Consider the following 21,069-nt stretch of genomic DNA (forward strand, 5'->3'; position numbering starts at 1 on the left):
ATTAGCCAATATAGCTAAAACTCATACTACATTAAAAATGTATTTCCTCAAGCCCCAAACATTTTTCTTTCCTGATCTTATGATCTAGACACTAGAAAAGTACTGATTTTTTCTACATGAATTCTTGAACATAAACATGCACTGTAATGTTTAAATGCCACATCAATCTTTACTTGGTTTTATCTGGATCTACATAGTCTAGGTTGCTGCAGTAAAGTTTTGATTTTTCTTATTTACACGGGGACAAAGGCAGAATGGATGTAACCCACTTACCCTGAGCTAGCCATTAGTTTCAACTTCCTTTGGCATGTATTAAATAGAGCTACTCATACTGGGCTTTTTTTAACTCATAGGGGGAAGTTTCTCTTTTCAAGTTTTCTCTCGTTGCTTATCTACTCCACTGGGAAATGCCAATTAATGAGAAAATAGCCACAATTATGACATTCCTGAAAGAGGATCTGTGGAGAAAACCTGGAAAATCAGTAGTTGACTATAAATGGTTTTATGGCTACTTTTTATAATGCCCAGGTTTGTAAAAACTAAACTTTGCTAGTCCTATTTATCATATCAATACTTTTGGGGTGGGGGAAGGATGGACTTGTATTAAGATTCAGCTTCTCTTGTAAGGGTTCCTATTCTGGATGCTCATTTTGTTGAATGCTCAGGATAGCAAACTGACATTCATTTGTTTACTGCTTCTTTTGGTTTTAAGGGAACATCTACCCTGGATTCTGTGACCCAAATTCCCTTTCCTATTTTTGAAGTAAAGCATTCTTGCACACATGCTGACTGTTCTCACACACTAGGCTTGGGGCTCTGTGGGCCAATGAGAGATTAGATTTCAGTGAAAAGGGAGAAGACACAGATTTAGTTAGTTACTTCAGGATCTTGTGCTGGAATTCCAGAAAAGCCTTTAACGCATTACTCTCATCATAGTAACAGCCAATTCCATCTGCATAGTAATCCTTGTTTTGTTCTTCTAATCTGAGCCAATTTATATTATGACTCACTCATCTTCACTCTAAACCCTTACTCTCTTTGCTGAAAAAGCAGCAGTCACGTACTGCGGCAATAAGGTGGTTAGTGAACTGGCAAATAGGCCTGGTGTGTTGGTATTTAAACCACTGCAGAACATTTAGTTTTAATTCTAAGTTTAACTGTTGCTGTCTCACTATCAGTACCAGTACCTCGCACTAATACTTCCCGAGGACTGAGCAATGGGATCCCACCTATCTTGACTGGAAGGTTGACATTTTCTTGAATCATTCAAAACATATCTTATAGTCTCATTTAGACTGTTTTATCATCTCAAGTTCTTTGAGACGTGGAACATCAATCCTCTTTGCTGTGTCTCTTCTGACCGTGCTTCACAGTCTATCTTTTCCTCATTTACTTTTCTTGCTGTTGTAACCTTGTGAGCTCACTTTCAGTAGAGATTTTCTTTTCATCTGAAGTCCTGATGGGCCTAAATTATTTAGAATTGTTGCTGAAGGGTTACTTTGCATTTGCTTCTGCCATGTACCCTAGGATTCAACGGTTTTAGACTAATTTAACATTAAATTATTGATTTGGAGGTTACTCTACCTACATCCAAAACCAAACCCACTGCTGTCAAGTTGATTCTGACTCATAGCAACCCCATAGGGTTTCTAAGGCTATAAATCTTCACGGAAACAGGCTGTCACATCTTTCTCCCTTGGAGCCACCGGTGGTTTTGAACCACTGACCTTTCGGTTAACGGTCAAGGGCTTTAACGACTGCACCACCAGGGCTCCTACTGTATTTACACAGCAAGTACAAATTTGGACAATATACCATATATGGACTAAACACAATGGGGCTTGGATTTTTCAAGAGGCCGTTCAGAATCCAGGTCAGAGAGAAACCTTGTCATTTGCCTAGAATGGTGAAAGTTTCCCTAGGGCCCCTTTCATCAAGGGGGCTGCCTTTCCAGGGTCTCACTTTATGCAAGGATCAGTTATAGCGCCTCATCCCAGGCTGCCTAAGGTTGTCTCTCTTGTTCTCGTGAACATTAAAATCCTTTAAAGACCATCTTAAGAATACGTTTGACGCGCTGAACACTACTGACCAAAGACCCGGAGAGTTGTGGGATGACATCAAGAACATCACACATGGAGATGGGGACCAAGATGGCAGAATAGCCAGACACTTCCTGCAATCTCTCTTACAACAAAGACCAGAAAAAACGAGTGAGATGATTATATTTATGACAAGCTAGGAGCCCTGAACACCAAAGGCAAAGTTAGAAAACAGACTGAGCGGCTGGGGAGGGAGAGATGATTCAGAAGCAGAGAGGAGTTAGCGGACCTGAATTGCCAGGAACCCTCAGGCACCATACCAGGGAATGGCTGTGGCGGGCTCGTGGTAGTGTTTGGCTGCAGTTTCCTCAGGGAGAAGCAGCCCGCCGCGCAGCCTACTCATACCTCTAGAACCAGAGAAGAACGGTGCTCTCGGCAAGAGCTAAGTACTTGCATATATTTTACTGCACTCCCAACCCCGAAGCCGGCTCCAGCTGCAGCTGAGTGCCCTGAGCCATCCTCATGGCCTTGGAGTAGGAATAAATTCACAATTGGGGGAAAAGATAATTTGCCAGCTCCACTAACCGGGGGAGCTCAGGACAGAGGCGGCTCAGGTCCAGGCATAAGTGGTCTGTGAACTTTGAATACCTTTCCCCCCGCATGGTCCTGTGTGGGCCTATTTTAAGAAAACAGGCCCTTGTTGACAAGCTGCAACCATTTCAGCTACGCACTGAAGAGGTGGGTGTTTGATATTTGACACCGCTTTGCCTATTGAACAGGGTCCTCAACTACCCTCACAGGGGCCTAAGGACTGATGGCTCCACTCAGGTCACCCAGCCACCCGCAACAGGGGTCCAGGGATAACTGGTACCTCCCAGACCCTACAACCAAAAGCACGGGGTGCCCATGGTCCGTCTGCAGAACTCACCCACCTGTATGCTCTAGGAAACAGGGACATGCTTCCCTCACAGACACTTGGGGGATGGTTCTCAGCCCCCTGCCTTGTTTACAGCGTGACACCCTCCTGCAACCAGATACCAGTACCTACACCTATTACCCGTGCCCCTCTAAAACTGTAGGACAGACCCTGTAACCACGCACTTGATGATCAGCTATCTGGACAACTGAGCTGAATTCATACAACAAAAGTGAATGGGCTCCTAGACTGATATACCTGATAACAGCTCTAGCCATCTGGTGACAGAACATCAGAGCACCAAAGGTGAAAATAATCAAGCTAGCTCACTGAAGCAATCCATGTGGGCGTATCAGAACAAAACAAAGTGAAATGCTAGGGTACAGTAAGCAAACATAAAATAAAGTAATAACTTATATATGGCTCAGAAACAACAGTCAATATCAAGCCACATAAAGAAACAGACTAAGATCATCTCAGCAAGCTCTCAAAACAAAGAATCAAGAGATCTTCTGGATGAAGGTGCCTTCCTGGAATTACCGGATGCAGAATTCAGAAGATTAATATATAGAACTCTTCAAGACATCAGGAACGAGATTAGGAAGGAGATTAGGCAATACGCAGAACAAGCCAAGGAACACACAGATAAAGTAACTGATGAAATTAAAAAGGCTGTTCAAGAACATAATGAAAAACTTAATAAGCTGCAAGAATCCACAGAGAGACAGCAGTTAGAAATTCAGAAGATTAACAATAAAATTACACAATTAGACAACTCAATAGAAAGTCAGGAGCAGAACTGAGCAAATGGAAGGCAGAATTGGTGAGCCTAAAGATAAAGCAGTTGGCACCAACATATTTGATGAAAAATCAGATAAAATAATTAAAAAAAAATGAAGAAACGTTAAGAATCACGTGGGACGCTATCAAAAGAAATAACCTATGAGTGACTAAAGTACCAGCACAGGGAGGAATAATAGATAATACAGTGAGAATTGTTGAAGATTTGTTGGCAGAAAACTTCCCTGATAGCATGAAAGATGAGAAGGTATCCATCCAAGATGCTCATCAAACTCCACATAAGACAAAATTTAAAAGAAAGTCACCATGACATATTATAATCAAACTTACCAAAACCAAAGATAAAGAGAGAATTTTAAGAGCAGCTAGGGATGAATGAAAAGTCACCTACAAAGGAGAGTCAATAAGAATAAGCTCAGGCTACTCGGCAGAAACCATGCAGGAAAGAAGGCGATGGGATGACTTATATAAAGCATTGAAGGAAAAAAACTGTCAGCCAAGAATCATATACCCAGCAAAACTGTCTCTCAAATATGAAGGTGAAATTAGGACATTCCCACATAGAAGTTTGGGGAATTCGTAAAAACCAAATCAAAACTACAGGACATACTAAAGGGAGTTCTTTGGTTAGAAGATTAATAATATCAGGTATTGGCCCAAGACTAGAACACTGAACAGAGTAATCAGATGTCAACCCAGAGAGGGAAATCACAAAAATAAATAAAGATAAAAAAACACTCACAACAGGGAAACAGCAATGTTATCAGGTAAAAGAAGACAACACTAAAACTATAAAGAGGGACTAGGAAATGTAGTCATAGATTTTTCATATGGAGAGGCAGACAAGGCAATCTAAAGAAATAAAAGTTAGGTTTAAACTTAGAAAAATAGGGGTAAACATTAAGGTAACTGCAAAGGAGACTAACTATCCAATTCATCACAATAAAATACAAGAAAAAAATAGAGACTCAGCAGAAACAAAATTAACAATGATTAAGAAGAAAAGAATATTTAAAGATAAACTACTCAGCACAAAAAATTAAGTGGGAAAAAGAAACTGTCAACAACACACAAAAAAGACATCAAAATGACAGCACTAAACTCATACCTATCTGTAATTACACTGAATGTAAATGGACTAAATGCACCAATAGACAGAAAGTGGCAGAATGGATTAAAAAACACGATCCATTTATATCCTGCCTTCAAGAGACACACCTTAGACTCAGAGACACAAACAAACTAAAACTCAAAGGATGGAAAAAAATATATCAAGCAAACAACAATCAAAAAAGAGGAAGAGTGGCAGCATTAATTTCCAACAAAATGGACTTTAAAGTTAAATTCACCACAAAGGATAAGGAAGGACACTATCTAATGATTAAAGGGGCAATATACCAGGAGGATATAACCACATTAAATATTTATGTACCCAATGACAGGGCTGCAAGATATATAAAACAAACTCTAACAGCATTGAAAAGCAAGCAGACAGCTCCACAATTAGAGTAGGAGACTTCAACACACTGCTTTCCGTGAAGGACAGAACATCCAAAAAGAAGCTCAATAAAGACATGGAAGATCTAAATACCACAATCAACCAACTTGACCTCACAGACATATATACAGACCACTCCACCCAACAGCAGCCAAGTATACTTTGTTTTCTAGTGCACATGGAACATTCTCTAGAATAAACCACATATTAGGTTATAAAGCAAGCCTTAGCAGAATCCAAAACATTGAAATATTACAAAGAATCTTCTCTGACCATAAGACCATAAAAGCAGAAATCAATAACAGAAAAACCAGGGAAAAGAAATCAAACACTTACCCTGCTCAAAAAATACTGGATTATAGAAGCCATTAAGGACGGAATAAAGAAATTCATAGAATCCAATGAGAACGAAACACTTCCTATCAGAACCTTTGGGACACAGTAAAAGCAGTGCTCAGAGGTCAATTTGTATCAATAAATGCACGCATCCAAAAAGAAGCAAGGGCTGAAATCAAAAAAATTATCCCTACAACTTGAACAAATAGACTGCAACAAAAGAAACCCTCAAGCACCAGAAGAAAGCAAATAATAAAAATTACAGCAGAATTAAATGAAACAGAAAACAGAAAAACAACTGAAAGAGTCAACAAGACCAAAAGCTGGTTATTTGAAAAAATTATCAAAATTGATAAACCACTGGCCAAACTGACAAACACAGGACAGGAGGCAAGTAATCCAAAGAAGAAATGAGATGGGCAATATTACAACAGACTCAACTGAAATTAAAAGAATCATATCAGATTACTACAAAAAATTGTACTCTAACAAATTTGAAAACCTAGAAGAAATGGATGAATTCCTCCAAACACACTACCTACTTAAACTAACACAAACAGAGGGGGAACAACTAAATAGACCCATAACAAAAGAAGAGATTGAAAAGGTAATCTAAAAACGCCCAACAAAAAAAAACCTTGGCCATGAGGGCTGCCCTGCAGAGTTCTACACCAAACTTTCAGAGAAGAGTTAACACCACTACTACTAAAGGTATTTCAGAGCACAGAAAAGGATGGAATACTCCTGAACTCATTCTATGAAGTCAGCATATCCCTGATACCAAAACCAGGTAAAGACACCACAAAAAAAGAAAATCAGACCTATTCCCCTCATGAACTTAGATGCAAAAACCCTCAGCAAAATTCTAGCCAATAGAATGCAACAACATATCAAAAAAATAATTCACCATGACCAAGTGGGATTCATACCAGGTATGCAGGGATCATTTAACGTTAGAAAAATAATTAATGTGATCCATCATGTAAATAAAAGACAAGAATCACATGATTTTATGAATTGATGTAGAAAAGGCATTTGACAAAGGTCAACACCCATTCATGATAAAAACTCTCAGCAAAGTAGGAATAGAAGAAAAATTCCTCAACATACAAGAGGGCGTTTATACAACTCAACAGCCAACATCATCCTAAATGGAGAGAGTCTGAAAGCATTCCCCTTGAAACCAGGAACCAGACAAGGATGCCCTTTTACCACCACTCTTATTCAACACTGTGCTGGAGGTCCTAGCCGGAGCAATTAGGATAGATAAAGAAATAATGGGCATCCAGATTGGTAAGGAAGAAGTATCTCTATTTGCAGATGACATGCTCTTATACACAGAAAACCCTAAAGAATTCTCAAGAAAGCTAGTGAATCTAATAAGAGTTCAGCAGACTATCAGGTTATAAGATAAACATACAAAAATCAGTTGGATTCCTCTACACCAACAAAAAGAACATAGGAAAGGAAATCACCAAATCAATACTATTTACAGTAGCCCCTAGGAAGATAAAATACTTAAGAACAAATCTTACCAGAGAAGTAAAAGGCCTATACAAAGAAAAGCACAAGACACTACTGCAAGAAACCAAAAGAGACCTACATAAATGGAAAAACATACCTTGCTCATGGATAGGAAGACTTAACATTATAAAAATGTCTATTCTACCAAAAGTGATATACAGATACGATGCTATTCTGATTCAAATTCCAACGACTTTTTTTGACGAGATGGACAAACAAATCACCAACTTCATATGGAAAAGAAAGAGGTCCCGGATAAGTAAAGCATTACTGACAGAGAAAAACAAAGTGGAAAGCCTCACTATACCTAATTTTAGAACCTATTATACCGCCACAGTAGTCAAAACAGCCTGGTACTGGTACAACAGATACACGTACCAATGGAACCGAACTGAGAATCCAGACATAAATACATCCACATATGAGCAGGTGATATTTTACAAAGGCCAAAAGTCAGTTAAATGGGGAAAAGACAGTCTCTTTAACAAATGGTGTTGGCATAATTGGATATCCGTCTGCAAAAAAATGAAATGAGACCCATACCTCACACCATGCACAAATGCTAACTCAGAATGGATTGAAGACCTAAATATAAAATCTAAAATGATAAAGATCATTGAAGAAAAATAGGGATAACGCTAGAAGCCCTAATACATGGCATAAACAGTATACAAAACATTACTAACAATGCAGAAGGGAAACTAGGTAACTGGGAGCTCCTAAAAATCAAACACCTATGCTCATCCAAAGACTTCACCAAAAGAGTAAAAAGATTACCTACAGACTGGGAAAACGTTTTTAGCTATGACATTTCTGATCAGCGTCTGATCTCTAAAATCTGTATGATACTGCAAAAACTCAACTACAAAAAGGCAAATAACCCAATTAAAAAATGGGCAAAGGATATAAACAGGCACTTTACTAAAGAAGACATTCACGTAGCTAACAGATGGATAAGGAAATGCTCACGATCATTAGAAATGCAAATCAAAACTACAATGACATTCCATCTCACTCCAACAAGGCTGGCATTAATCCAAAAAACACAAAATAATAAATGTTAGAGAGGTTGTGGAGAGACTGGAATACTTACACACTGCTGGTGGGAATCTAAAATGGTACAACCACTTTGGAAACTGATCGGTACTTCCTTGAAAAACTAGAAATAGAATTACCATACAATCCAGCAATCCCATTCCTTGGAATATATCCTAGAGAATTAACAGCCTTTACACAAACAGATATACGCACACCCATGTTCACTGCAGCACTGTTTACAACAGCAAAAGATGGAAGCAACCAAGGTGCCCATCAATGGATGAATGGATAAATTACGGTATATTCACACAATGGAATACTACACATCAATAAAGAACAATGATGAATCCATGAAACATTTCACAACATGGAGGAATCTGGAAGGCATTATGCTGTGTAAAATTAGTCAGCTGCAAAAGGAGAAATATTGTATGAGACCACCATTATAAGAACTCCAAAAACAGTTTAAACAGAGAAGAAAATATTCTTTGATGGTTATGAGAGTGGGGAGGGAGGGAGGAAGAGAGGGAAGGAGAGGGGTTTTCACTAATTAGACAGTAGATAAGAACTATTTTAGGTGAAGGGAAAGACAACACACAATACAGGAGAGGTCAGTACAACTGGACTAAACCAAAAGCCAAGAAGTTTCCTGAATAAACTAAACTCATTGAAGGCCAGCGTAGTAGAGGTGGGGCTTTGGGGACCATGGTTTCAGGGGACATCTAAGTCAAGTGGCATAATAAAATCTATTAAGAAAACATTCTGCATCGCACTTTGGTGAGTGGCATCTGGGGTCTTAAAGCTAGCAAGCGGCCATCTAAGATGCATCAACTGGTCTCAAGCCACCTGGAGCAAAGGAGAATGAAGAACACCAAAGACACTAGGTAATTATGAGTCCAAGAGACAGAAAGGGCCACATAAACCAGAGATTACATTAGCCTGAGACCAGAAGAACTAGATGGTGCCTGGCTAGAACCAATGACTGCCCTGACAGAGAACCCCCGAGGGAGCAGGAGAACAGTGGGATGCAGACCCCAAATTCTCGTAGAAAGACTAGACTTAATAGTCTGATTGAGACTAGAGGGACCCTGGAGGTCTTGGTCCCCAGACCTTCTTTTAGCCCAAGACAGGAACAATTCCCAAAGCCAACTCTTCAGACAGGGATTGGACTCGACTATGGGATAGAAAATGATACTGGTGAAGAGTGAGCTTCTTGGATCAAGTAGACACATGAGACTATGTGGGCAGCTCCTGTCTGGAGGAGAGAAGAGAGGGCAGAGGGGGCCAGAGGCTGGCCGAATGGACACGAAGAGAGAGAGTGGAGGGAAGGAGTGTGCTGTCTCACTAGGGGGAGAGCAACTAGGAGCATATAGCAAGGTGTATATAAATTTTTGTATGAGAGACTGCCTGGATTTGTAAACTTTCACTTAAACCATAATAAAAATTAAAACAACAAAAAAAAGACCATCATACATGAAGAAAGCAAAAGGTCATTAAAAAGACAGGAAAGATGAAAATGGATACCAGAAGAGACTCTGGAACTTGCTCTTGAACATAGAGTAGCTAAAGTGAATGGAAGAAATGATGAAATAGAAGAGATGAAAAGAAGATTTTAAAGGGCCATTCGAGAAGACAAAGTATAGTATTATAACAAAATGTGCAAAGACCTGGAGTTAGAAAAACAAAAGGGAAGAACACTCTCAGCATTTCTTAAGCTGATAAGAACTGAGGAAAAAATTCAAGACTTGAGTTGCAATACTGAAGATTCCATGGGCAAAATACTAAAAGACACAGGAAACATCAAAAGATGGAAGGAATACAAAAAGAATTGGTCAGCGTCCAACCATTTCAGTAGGTAGCATATGATCAAAAACCGACGGTAGTGAAGGAAGAAGTCCAAGCTGTACTGAAGGCATCGGGGAAAAACAAGACTCCAGGAATAGATGGAATACCAATTGAGATGTTTCAACAAATGGATGCAGTGCTGGAACTGCTCACCCGTCTATGCCAAGAAATCTGAAAGACAGCTACCTGGCCAAACGGTTAGAAAGAGATCCATACTGGTGCCCATTCAAAAGAAAGGTGATTCAACAGAATGCAGAAATTACTGAACAACATCATTAATATCACATGCAAATAAAACTCTGAAGATAATTCAAAAGCAGTTGAGCAGTACATCAATTAAGAACCGCCCGAAATTCAAGCCAGATTCAGAAGAGAGTGTAGAAGGAGGGATATCATTGCTGATGTCAGATGGATATTGGCTGAAAGCAGAGAATACCCAAAAGATGTTTAACCACCGTTTACCTATGTTTTATTGACTATGAAAGGCATTTGACTGTGTGGATCAGAACAAATTATGGATAGCATTGTGAAGAATGGGAATTCCAGAACACTTAAGTGTGCTCATGAGGAACCTGTAAATAAACCAAGAGGCAGTCGTTCAAATAGAACAAGGGGATACTATGTGGTTTAAAATCAGGAAAGATGTGTGTCAGGGTTGTGCCCTTTCACCATGCTTAATCTGTATGCTGAGCAAATAATCCGAGAAGCTGGACTACATGAAGAAGGATTTGGCATCAAGATTGGAGGAAGACTCATTAATAATCTGCAATATATACTGCAGATGACAAAACCTTGCTTGCTGAAAGTGAAGAAGACTTAAAACACTTACTAATAAAGATGAAAGATTACAGTCTTCAGTATGGCTACACATCAGCATAAAGAAAACAAAAATCATCACAACTGGACCAATAAGCAACATCATGATAGAGAAAATATTGAAGCTGTCAAGGATTTCATTTTGCTTAGATCCACAATCAACACCCGTGGAAGCAGCAATCAAGAAATCAAACAACATATTGCACTGGGCAAATCTGCTGCAGAAGACCTCTTTAAAGTGTTGAAAAGCAAAGATATCACCTTGAGGACTACGGTGCGCCTGACCCAAGCCATGGTTATTTTCAATCGTCTCATATACATGCAAAAGCTGGACAACGAATAAGTAAGACTGAAGAAGAACTGATGACTTTGAATTATGGTGTTGGAAAAAATTTTAAGAATACCATAGACTACCAGAAGAATGAACAAATCTGTCTTAGAAGAAGTACAGCCAAAATGTTCCTCAGAAGCGAGGATGGTGCGACTTTGTCTCATGAACTTTGGACATGTTATTAGGAGGGACCAGTCCCTGGAGAAGGACATCATGCTTGGTAAAGTAGAGGGGTCAGTGAAGAGGAGGAAGACCCTCAATGAGATGGCCTGATGCAGTGGCTGCAACAATGGGCTCAAGCGTAACAACGACTGTGAGGATGGCGCAGGACCAGGCAGTGTTTCATTCTGTTGTAGACAGGGTTGGTATGAGTTGGAACCAGCTTGGCAGCACCTAACAACAATAACAAGGGCTTATGTTGGTATTATTAGTTGCAGTATATTAGTATCTCTTAGTGCTGCAACAGTTTTAGATTCTGAGCTTACTACTCTGCTTTCATGTTGCCTGAACTCTAGAAAATTTATATTTCAAAGAGAAATTCAAGAGCAATAAAAAAAGAAAGAAACTCTAAGCTAGTATCTAAGCATTCTAAAAAGTCAACATTTTTAAGATTAAGAGGTTTTTGTAGACCAAATAAAGTATTTTGAACTCTTCTAAGATACCGCCACAGTCATCATAGATACATAATAATGTCGTTGTTGCTGTTAGGTGCTACTGAGTTGGTTCCAACTCACAGGGACTCTGTAAGACAGAGTAGAACTGCCCCATAGGATTTCCAAGGAGCGGCTGGTGGATTTGAACTACTGACCTTTTGGTTAGCAACTGAGCTCATAACCACTATGCCATCAGGGAGCATGAATCAAGAAAATCTAACTACCTGTGGTCATGTGTTCAATGATAACCACCATATGAATCTCAACTAAAATCTATTCTTATGTAACTGACATTCAAATTTCTTTATAAAAGCCTTAAAAAGTTTATAAATAGGATCTTAATAAAAAAGTTTCTAAATGTTTGTTGAATAAAAGAATGAATAATTTTGTGTCAATTCATGAATGTATGACTTTTTCTTCTTAAAAGTGAACAAAATATAGCATCTCTACAGAGAGGTGTTTCAAGCCTTATACTATACCATGACAAAATCGAACACCAGGAAACAGAGCGTTTGTTTTATACATAAGTGAAACAAAAATTGGCAAGATACCAACTTTCACTACCCAAGTGGAGTAGAATTCTAACCTGCAGGTTATTCAAAGGTTCCATCTTCATGACTGGGCCTAAGGTGTTGAGAGGCAGGGAGACATCAATGCTCTGGTTTGGCATCAGAGGTGTATGGATGGCCAAAGGAGTACTGGGGATGACACCAAAGCTAGAAGAAAAAATAAAGATATCACCGAAGTTAGTCAGTGGACAGGATTAAGCCACATCTTTGGGTTTCAATATTTTTTACTCCATTTGAAGGAAATACAATTTTTAATACAATTAAATTGAAGGAATAACAAGAACAAAGGTGTTTGATTCCAATTTGCTATAACATTGGTGATGTTTTAACTTCTGTCTCCATTAAATAGATCTAAGAAGAAAATACTCATCAAGCAGAATGGCTTTGTTAGTGCCATGATTCTAATTCTGCTAAGTTTCCTCTCTTTATAATGTCACTACATGGACAAGTTTGATTTTTTTTTTTTTTTTTAAATAAATCTATCCTTAAATAATCTTTAGGAGAAAAAAAATTTAAGAATTTTCACCCTATGAAGTTACCCTGTAAAGAAAAGTATATTATTTTATTAGCTTGATAACCTGCCTGATTAGTCCAGAGGATTATTTACTGGTAATTCTCATTATTTTTTCTTTTGTGTTCATTTACATAGGACACAATTAATCATTGGGAAAGAGCCAGCCTAAGTAAACCAGAATTGACTGGCTTTACAAACAACTAGGATAAGATATAGACCCAAATTTGGCAACTTTCTAAGCCGAAGACCTAGAGTACCCCACCCGTCTGACTTTCTACAGAAAGCTTCACTAATACTAGAAGAGTGGCATCGAGGTTAGAAAATCTTGAATCTGAAGTTACAGATCTCTATATACGAGGAGAGACCGTCTGAAAAATTTAAAAATAAAACTTCATATAATGGAGCAGAAATGGAAAACTGGACCTTATTGGGGCCCTGTTCAGAAAAACAAACTGTATAAAAACATTAGACAACTATGAAAATCTGAACGCTAATTACAGATTTGATGATATTAAAGAATTACTGTTAACTTTGTGGTATGATAATAATACTGTGATTATGAGTCAAAGTCACTCTCTTTTAAAGACATATATCATAATATTTATAGATTAAAAAACTTAGAAAAATCATAATATTTATAGATTATCATATCATAATAATTTATAGATTAAAAAACTTAGAAAAACAGAAGACAGGCAAAGAAGAGTCAATAAATGTATAACTGGGATCCCCAAAGAAGAAAATCAAAAACAACCGAACAGAACAAAAACTTACATCTAAGTCCTGAAACTTTCCTGAAATAAAAGACTTGTATCTACATATTGAAAGGGCACACCTTACTCAAAGAAAAACTGATGAGGATTGGTCAACCTTAAGAATGTCTTAGTAAAACTACTGAACTTTGAAACTTCGGGCAGCCAAACAAAATGATCACATCACCTAAATGAGGGAAAAATCAGGCTGGTAAATGACTTTTCCATAGCAACATTCAATGACAAAAGTCATTGGAGGAAGACATTCTAAAAGTTCGAATCAAGAATTTTCAAGTATAAAGGCTACAGTTTTGACCACGTAAGAATACAAGGAATATTGCTGATATGAGCCCTTTTTGAGGCATCTATTCTATGAGAAGATATCTAAGAAATGACAGTGGAAACTTGAAAGGACTGGCAGTAAGCACAGATCCACGACAAAATAAAAGATGGGGATAAAGGTAAAAGAATGTAGAAATGACATAATTTATAAAAAGGGGCAAGTAGATGGAACGTAGAATAAGCTCTCTAATCTGTCATTGCTGGGGGTTGAAGCTGACAAATCAAGTAGTAGAAGTTAAGTGTATTTAAAGTACGCATTTAAGAAAGTACTACTGATGTTGGGTAATAAGGGAGGGGGAAAAGGGAGAAAAAGATAATAAGTTATATTAAGAAACCACTAGACTACCTATAGAAAACAGGGACTAAGGGCATTTTTATAAAGGAAGAAGTATAAATAACAGAATAAAAATAAAATCCTTTCTAAGTTCCAGAACTACTTAGTTAAGAAAAAAAGAAAATAAAAGCAAAGACAAATAGAGATGAATGTAGGCTGTGCAGATTTCCTTGATTACAGTAGATTCCCCCAACAGCTTTGGCCTTTAACATGGCCAGCTTTTCAAAAGTGGCTGGAAATATAACTGGTCTTGGCAGAAGAAAATACAGTATTTCTAAACAATTTATTTCTAACTGCTAAGTTCTCAAATCCAGGGTACAAAAGTATTTCCAAATGATTAGAAATAAATTAGACAGTCGATGATAAAAACTGTCATTGACAGATTCTATAAAACCTGCTTTAAGAGTCCAGCAACTACTCTGGATTGCATTTACAAACAAATGGATCTGTCATTAAATTCTAGCAGCCAGATTCCTAAACCACAAAATTTAATAGAAACCACTGGTGTTTCAGAACTACACGATATCAACATTGTACTTCTTCGTGCTTTCTTCCTTAAGGCTGAGAATTTATTGCTAAGAGCACTCAGTCTGTATGCGATTAATCAGTTAACATGCATACTGATGGTCTTTCACATTTCTGACACCAACCAAATTAAGTTCATTTACCTCACCAAAATGTGAGCTTCAAGAAGACAAAGACTTTTGGTTCACTACCACAGCCCAATACTTAGAAATGTCTGAGACATAGATGCCAAACAAAATTATTCACTGAATGAATGAATAGATTTCAATTAAAAAAAATTTAAAAACTATTTCATTAAAGGAGCCCTGGTGGCGCAGTGGTTAAAGAGCTCAGCTGCTAATCAAAAGTTCAGCAATTTGAATCTACCAGTCACTCCTTGGAAACCCTATGGGGCAGTTTTACTCTGTCCTATAGGGTCACTATGGGTCAGAATCAACTTGACGGCAACAGCCTTTTTTTTTGTTTCACTAAAAACATTCCAGTTCTAGAATTCTTTAAGAAACAGTAAATATTTAAGTTCTTGTTTCTTTATTCATTTTGGATGTGCTTCCTTACAAACTTTCCTAGGGCTCCTAGATTTGAAGCTGACAACCTGCAAGAGCCAGGGCTCACTCTACGTCCAGCATCTGCCAACATGAGCGTTTTTACCCATTGTTTGATGGAACATTCTCTTGTTGGACACAAGGTACACTGTTGTCTGAGGATCAAGCTGGGGACTAAGATTTCTTACCTATTCTTGTTAAACTGGATGGCAAAGTCTGTCATGTGCTGCAGAGCTTTATTGGTGAAGTTCATTTCCATATAGATGTGTCCTTGGCGGTGAGTGAATGTTCCTGAAATCTCTAAGCCTTTAGCCTTTACTGCAGGCAGCCAGACCTGAAACACAGCATAAAGCTCAATGAACCAAGGGGATTTTTGTCTCATTGACATTTGTTTTTTAATTAAGAAAGATGAAATTAATCTGTTTATCTCCTTAGGAAATCATGGTGATTTTTATAACATAAGTCCAGGTCAAATGCAAAAGTCTCTTGATAAACTCATATTTTTAAAATTTGGAGCTCATTTCCAAATATCTAAGAACACCCCCTGCCCCCTCCCCCCCCAAAAAATCATAGGTAACCCCGGTTTCTTCTGGTCAATTTGGTCATTTTACTACTTTTGAGTACTGCTACCAAATACATACACAGAAGGAAAAGAGAATTCCAATGAGTATTACGTGTTTTTCTGTTAGTAGTTTTGGTAACAGGTTTAAATGGGAAAAATTCAATCCACTACTGAAAATATTAATCTATTAATGTAATCTCTGAAGGCTTTTTCATAATTACCAAAACAATAGCTAGTAATCTCCTTAAGGGACCATGGCTCATGTATATTTTAGCTCTTGCTGTGGTTTCTGGTAAATAGTAAGCACTCAGATGTTGCTTATATAATCAGAAAGCCTACTCTCTCTTTTTAACTCATTCATTACACAGCCCTGGCCCTAGAACCTATGTTACTCCTGGCCTGTACAATAAAAAAAATCAGAAAATTCATGAGATATTCTGACCACTATGACAGAATACTGAAACTCTGTGAGTGGTAAATTAACTATGTTCAGCATTACAAAAAAATGAAGCAATCCTAAGATACCATTTTTCATCTATCAGAGGATCAAAAAATTAAAAAAGTCAATAATACCCAATGTCGGACAGTATATACTATTGGTGGGAATGTAATTTGCTGCTATCTTTCTGGAGGGCAAGTTGGTAATTTCTATTTTAAAATGTTAAAATGATCAAGCAAATTCCAAGTTTACCCTATAGATACACTTACAAAAGAACACCAGAATATATACATATAACAAGGATGTTCACTGCAACACATAATAGTAAAAAAAAAAAAAGTGGGAGGAGGGCAAGGGGAATAACCTCAATGTCCATCAATAGGGCAATGACACTGAGTAAGTTATGATACATCAATACAGTACATGCAGCCATTCAAAAGAATGTGGTGAAAAAAAAAAGAAAAAGGTGCCAGACAGTAGATCCCACTGGCACAGTATTTTTAATTTTTAAAAATGCTTTGATTTGTGGTAAAACATATATAAAATATATGTAACATAAAATTTGCCATTTTAACCATTTTTAAGTGTACAATTCAGTGACATTAATTACATTCACCATGCTCTGCAACTGTCGTCACTTCTAGCTCCAAAACTTTTCCTCACCCCAAACAGAAACTCAGTACCCATTAAGCAGTAACCCTCCATTCCCTTCCCGCCCCAGACTCTGGTAACCACTGATCTGCTTCTGTCTCCATGCATGTGCCTATTCTAGCTATTTCATGGAAGTGAGGACATAGTATCTGTAAAGGATACAAACATACAGGTATATTTCCTTTTTTTCTAAAAATATATAAGAAAGTTATCAGTGGCTGTCTATGGGGAAGTAAGGACAAAGGGAGATTTAATTTTTCATTTTTGTACTATTTAAAGTTGTCATTTATGTACTTTTATGTTAGTAAACAAATGCATTTGATAACATTTTAACTAAAAGTTGAAAGCCTGTGGGGCTTTTGATACTCAACGCACAAGGTCAAAAACAAGCTCCATTTATCCAAGACTCACTTGGCAGCCTTCTCCTTGCTGATATACACTAGAAGAACTTTAGGGATAATACACAACATAGTAAACTTCACAACAGACCTACTGAATTGTGCCAGCGAACCATGACTTAGTTTTGAATCATATTTTTAGTTACTCTACGCAATATGCTGTGTATACACAGTTATGATTCCTAGAATGGACAACTGGTCTACGTCTCTGTAGCAAGGGTCCCCCACAAGGAATCAGATGAACAGGCAGAGAATTTAGGAAGTAACACAGCACGTTGGTCCTCAGGAAGGCAAGACTGCGCAAAGTTTAGCATAGGGGAAATGTGGATGGCACTATTCCCAGGCTCCTTAAGTGAGCTTCATTTATAGAAGAGTTTCCCCTTTTAAATTTCAATCTGAGTGACACTGAAATAAGGTTGTGGCTAGAAGAGCTCCAATGACACAAATCTAAATCAGAATTCCAAAAAGGTACAATAAAATTCATGAAAACTAGAGCAATGGCACTCTAGAACTCATGTGTAACACGGATGGGAAAAGGGAAATGGAAGGAATGAGAAGTAAAAATGTTACCTCTTACACCATATTTTCTTCCCTGCTGGTGCTGTGTACCAGTCTTTCACTACATTGACTTAACAGTGTTGACGAATAAGACAATATTTCTAAGCATGGGAATGAAACTCAAATACTTATTATTTCCAGTTTTAAGTCTAATTAATAAAAATGGTTAATGAGGATGCTAACAGTGCTTCCTATTGCTAAGTTTGAGGCCACCTTTCCTCTTCCTCTTAAATCCTCTAGAACAAATGCCCAAACCTTGGATTTATTATTACCAGTGGAAGTAACACTAATGTAGAAATCCTAAGTAAGCTGGGTCCTGTCTGTTAAAAGAGTGTCGACAGGCTATCTCTTTACTTACAGCCTTAGGAGCCACATATCCACCAGGTGCCATGCCTATGCCTGTGGAGAGTTCAAAAAGGTCATTCAGACCACTGCTGACCACAGCAGGAGTAGGTGAAGGAGCAAATGTTGCAGGCACCGATGATGGGATGAAGGACTGCCCAACCTGCAGAAAACAAAAAGGGGTGGGGCGGGGCAGGGAGATCAGGAAGAACAGATTAACAGTTCTTTAAATGTTGCTATGTATTCTAGTAGTATAGATAAATCAATAAGAAAACACTATAATTACAACATTCTTAGCAGTTGAACTGGTATACTGTTTTGTTTTTTTAATCATCACAGTTCTTTTTTTCATCACTAATAAAAGGGCTTTACTCTTCACAGATAAACACTCTTTAGAAGCCTTATCAAGAGAGAGTACTCAGTAGGATACAGGAACACAGTGATCCAAGACTTTGTTTCCAATTTTAGCTTCCATGATTCTGTGCAAAAGGCCTGCAGGTACGCTAACAAAGAGAAAGTTTGTTCCTATAGGAAGAGGGAGAAGCATCCAACTTAGACAGCAATTCCATTTCCACTTGGGTCCAGCCATATCTTACTTCCCTAATTCAGGAATAAATATCTAGTAGGATGCTCTCCTGGAGGAGATGGATATCCACATCCCCCAAACTAACTCACTTATGAGGAGAGCCTCACTCTGAGTCCATCTGACTCAAGTTCTTTCTAGATGACACCAGGAAATACAATCATTCTCCAGTCAAGATGGGAGGTTCCATTTCCTTTAGCTCTTTAATGCCAGGAAGACAAAGAACTCTGTAGACACCAGAACACCAATCCCTAAAGATGTCCCTAAACCAAATGCAGAAAAGATCCCAAGTAACCCTATGCTACTTCCTATTCTTCACCTACTGCTAGAGAGGTTTTGGTGTGCAGTGCTAGACAGCAGTAGTGGCTGGTCTGAGAATGTGTGCATAGGAAAGGCATCCAACGGGGGGCAGTGCTTCCCATGGTGAAAAAAAGGATGGCACTTACTGCCGGACTTCCTCCAATGCCCCCGCCAAGGTCACTGCCAAGCTGAAAGAGAGAAAGGAGAGAGAGGAGAGAGAGGAAGAGTTCATTTAGCTAAGTAGTGGATGCCCATATAGAGTCTGTAAATTGTTCTACTAGTTGCCGGAAATACATGCTATTCAACTTAACTCCCAAAGCCTAAAGAAATTCTAGATTGCAAGACAATACATCCTAAAGGGATTGAGTGGTGGCAGTGAGGGTGTATGGGAGTTTTGGGAAAAGCATTTGGAAAGAAGATGGAGCTGGGACATCTTAGGGATGTTTCAGATCCAATCTTTCCACTGGACTACATAGGCACAAACCCAAACAGGATTTAAAGCATTTGCATATTCCAAGAAGCTCTATCTCCAAGCAATAATATATTGAATAAATTTTACTTTTTCTTTAAAAGAAAATTTAAGGGAGAAAGAAAAACTAAAATGTGCTTTGGTCTACTTAAACCTGCTGCCTCACTGAGATGGTGGGAACCAAACCAGTATTGACCTGCAACTTCAAGCTTCAAAAATTATAGGTGGTACAAAAATTATTTCTAGAGTTTAGAGCTTTCCTCAGAAAGAAAATAGCTGGGACAGAAAGATATCTTACCTGGGGAAGAAGTGGAGAGGCATGCAACGCTTCAAATGTGTCTCACATTCACTACCACTAAGGTGAAATACTGTGATCTATTTGGAGTAGGTAATTTAAAAGGATGCTAAAGTTTTAGAGAATTAGACTAGATGAATTAGCTGGCAGACAGGAAAATACTTCCACATGATTTTGTTTTTCCTCAGGGCTCTGACACAATTCATGCTGAAGTTAGTCTTCCATGACAAAAGCATTAAGGAAAGAAGCTGAAAACAGCTGGCATTCAAGAAACATAAAACATACACATTATATACATCTAACTGTCCTGTTTAAAAAACAATACAGACCCTCTCCCCCTTTTCTTGGGCCACAGGTCTACATTTGCTTCCTTGCAAGTTCTCACACGTTATGCATTTAAAACTCCTCTTTGAATCACCAGATGCCTAGTCTGCTGAACAAAAGTTTCCTTTATTGCCTGTCATTTAGTGGTAGATTTGAAAAAGAGAATTTATTTGCCATCTCAATGAATAGATAAGCAGTATGTAAAACGGGGCTGCCAAATATTCAACAACAACAAAAAAACTATATTGAAAAATAGTGAGACTTACAACAAAAATCTATTTCCACCATGACAGAAAATAACATGAGTGAAGGCTTCCTAACTGGCATTAATGAACATGTTCTGCACTGAATTAACTGCAGAGCACTTCAAATCACAAAGTGCCAACATTTCCAGAATCTGGGTCCTGAAGACTATATAATGATTGGACATAGGATGGAAATCACATGCTTAAACAAATAAAAAAAGGTCATTACAACCAAGAATCTGAATAACTAGACAAGTGCAAAACCAAACAGAAAAAGTATCACACATCTGCTTTCTTCCCAGTTCTAGAATAGCACATGTCTGCAGCAAGACATCTGAAGAGCATGAAATTCCTTTTATTCAAACGTTTATATAGTATTTACTGGATACAAGGTGCTACGGAGAATGTAAAGATGGCAGGCAATCAGGGGAATACATACACAAATACGACCCAGGTTTTACAAACTGGCTGGAGAAACAAAACATGAATGCAAAACCATTCAGAATATATCAAAGCAAAAAACGGAAG

General features: G+C 38.1%; 1 protein-coding gene across 4 annotated transcripts in view; it reads right to left on the bottom strand.

The window, feature by feature from the left end:
- Positions 1-21,069, bottom strand: part of AP2B1 (adaptor related protein complex 2 subunit beta 1) — a 139,215-nt gene that overhangs the window by 39,513 nt on the left and 78,633 nt on the right. For 3 of the 4 annotated variants that reach the window (XM_003414551.4, XM_010594240.3, XM_010594239.3), the window contains exons 15-18: positions 19,355-19,396; positions 18,342-18,488; positions 15,564-15,709; positions 12,384-12,513 (exon numbers count right to left, since the gene is read on the bottom strand). In XM_003414551.4, the coding sequence (XP_003414599.1) occupies positions 12,384-12,513; positions 15,564-15,709; positions 18,342-18,488; positions 19,355-19,396 (465 nt within the window). The remainder of the gene's footprint in view (positions 1-12,383; positions 12,514-15,563; positions 15,710-18,341; positions 18,489-19,354; positions 19,397-21,069) is intronic. The other variant, XM_003414552.4, reaches the window with a different exon arrangement.

The sequence above is a fragment of the Loxodonta africana genome, chromosome 18, assembly GCF_030014295.1.
Source record: "Loxodonta africana isolate mLoxAfr1 chromosome 18, mLoxAfr1.hap2, whole genome shotgun sequence".
In the NCBI taxonomy this organism is placed as follows: domain Eukaryota; kingdom Metazoa; phylum Chordata; class Mammalia; order Proboscidea; family Elephantidae; genus Loxodonta; species Loxodonta africana.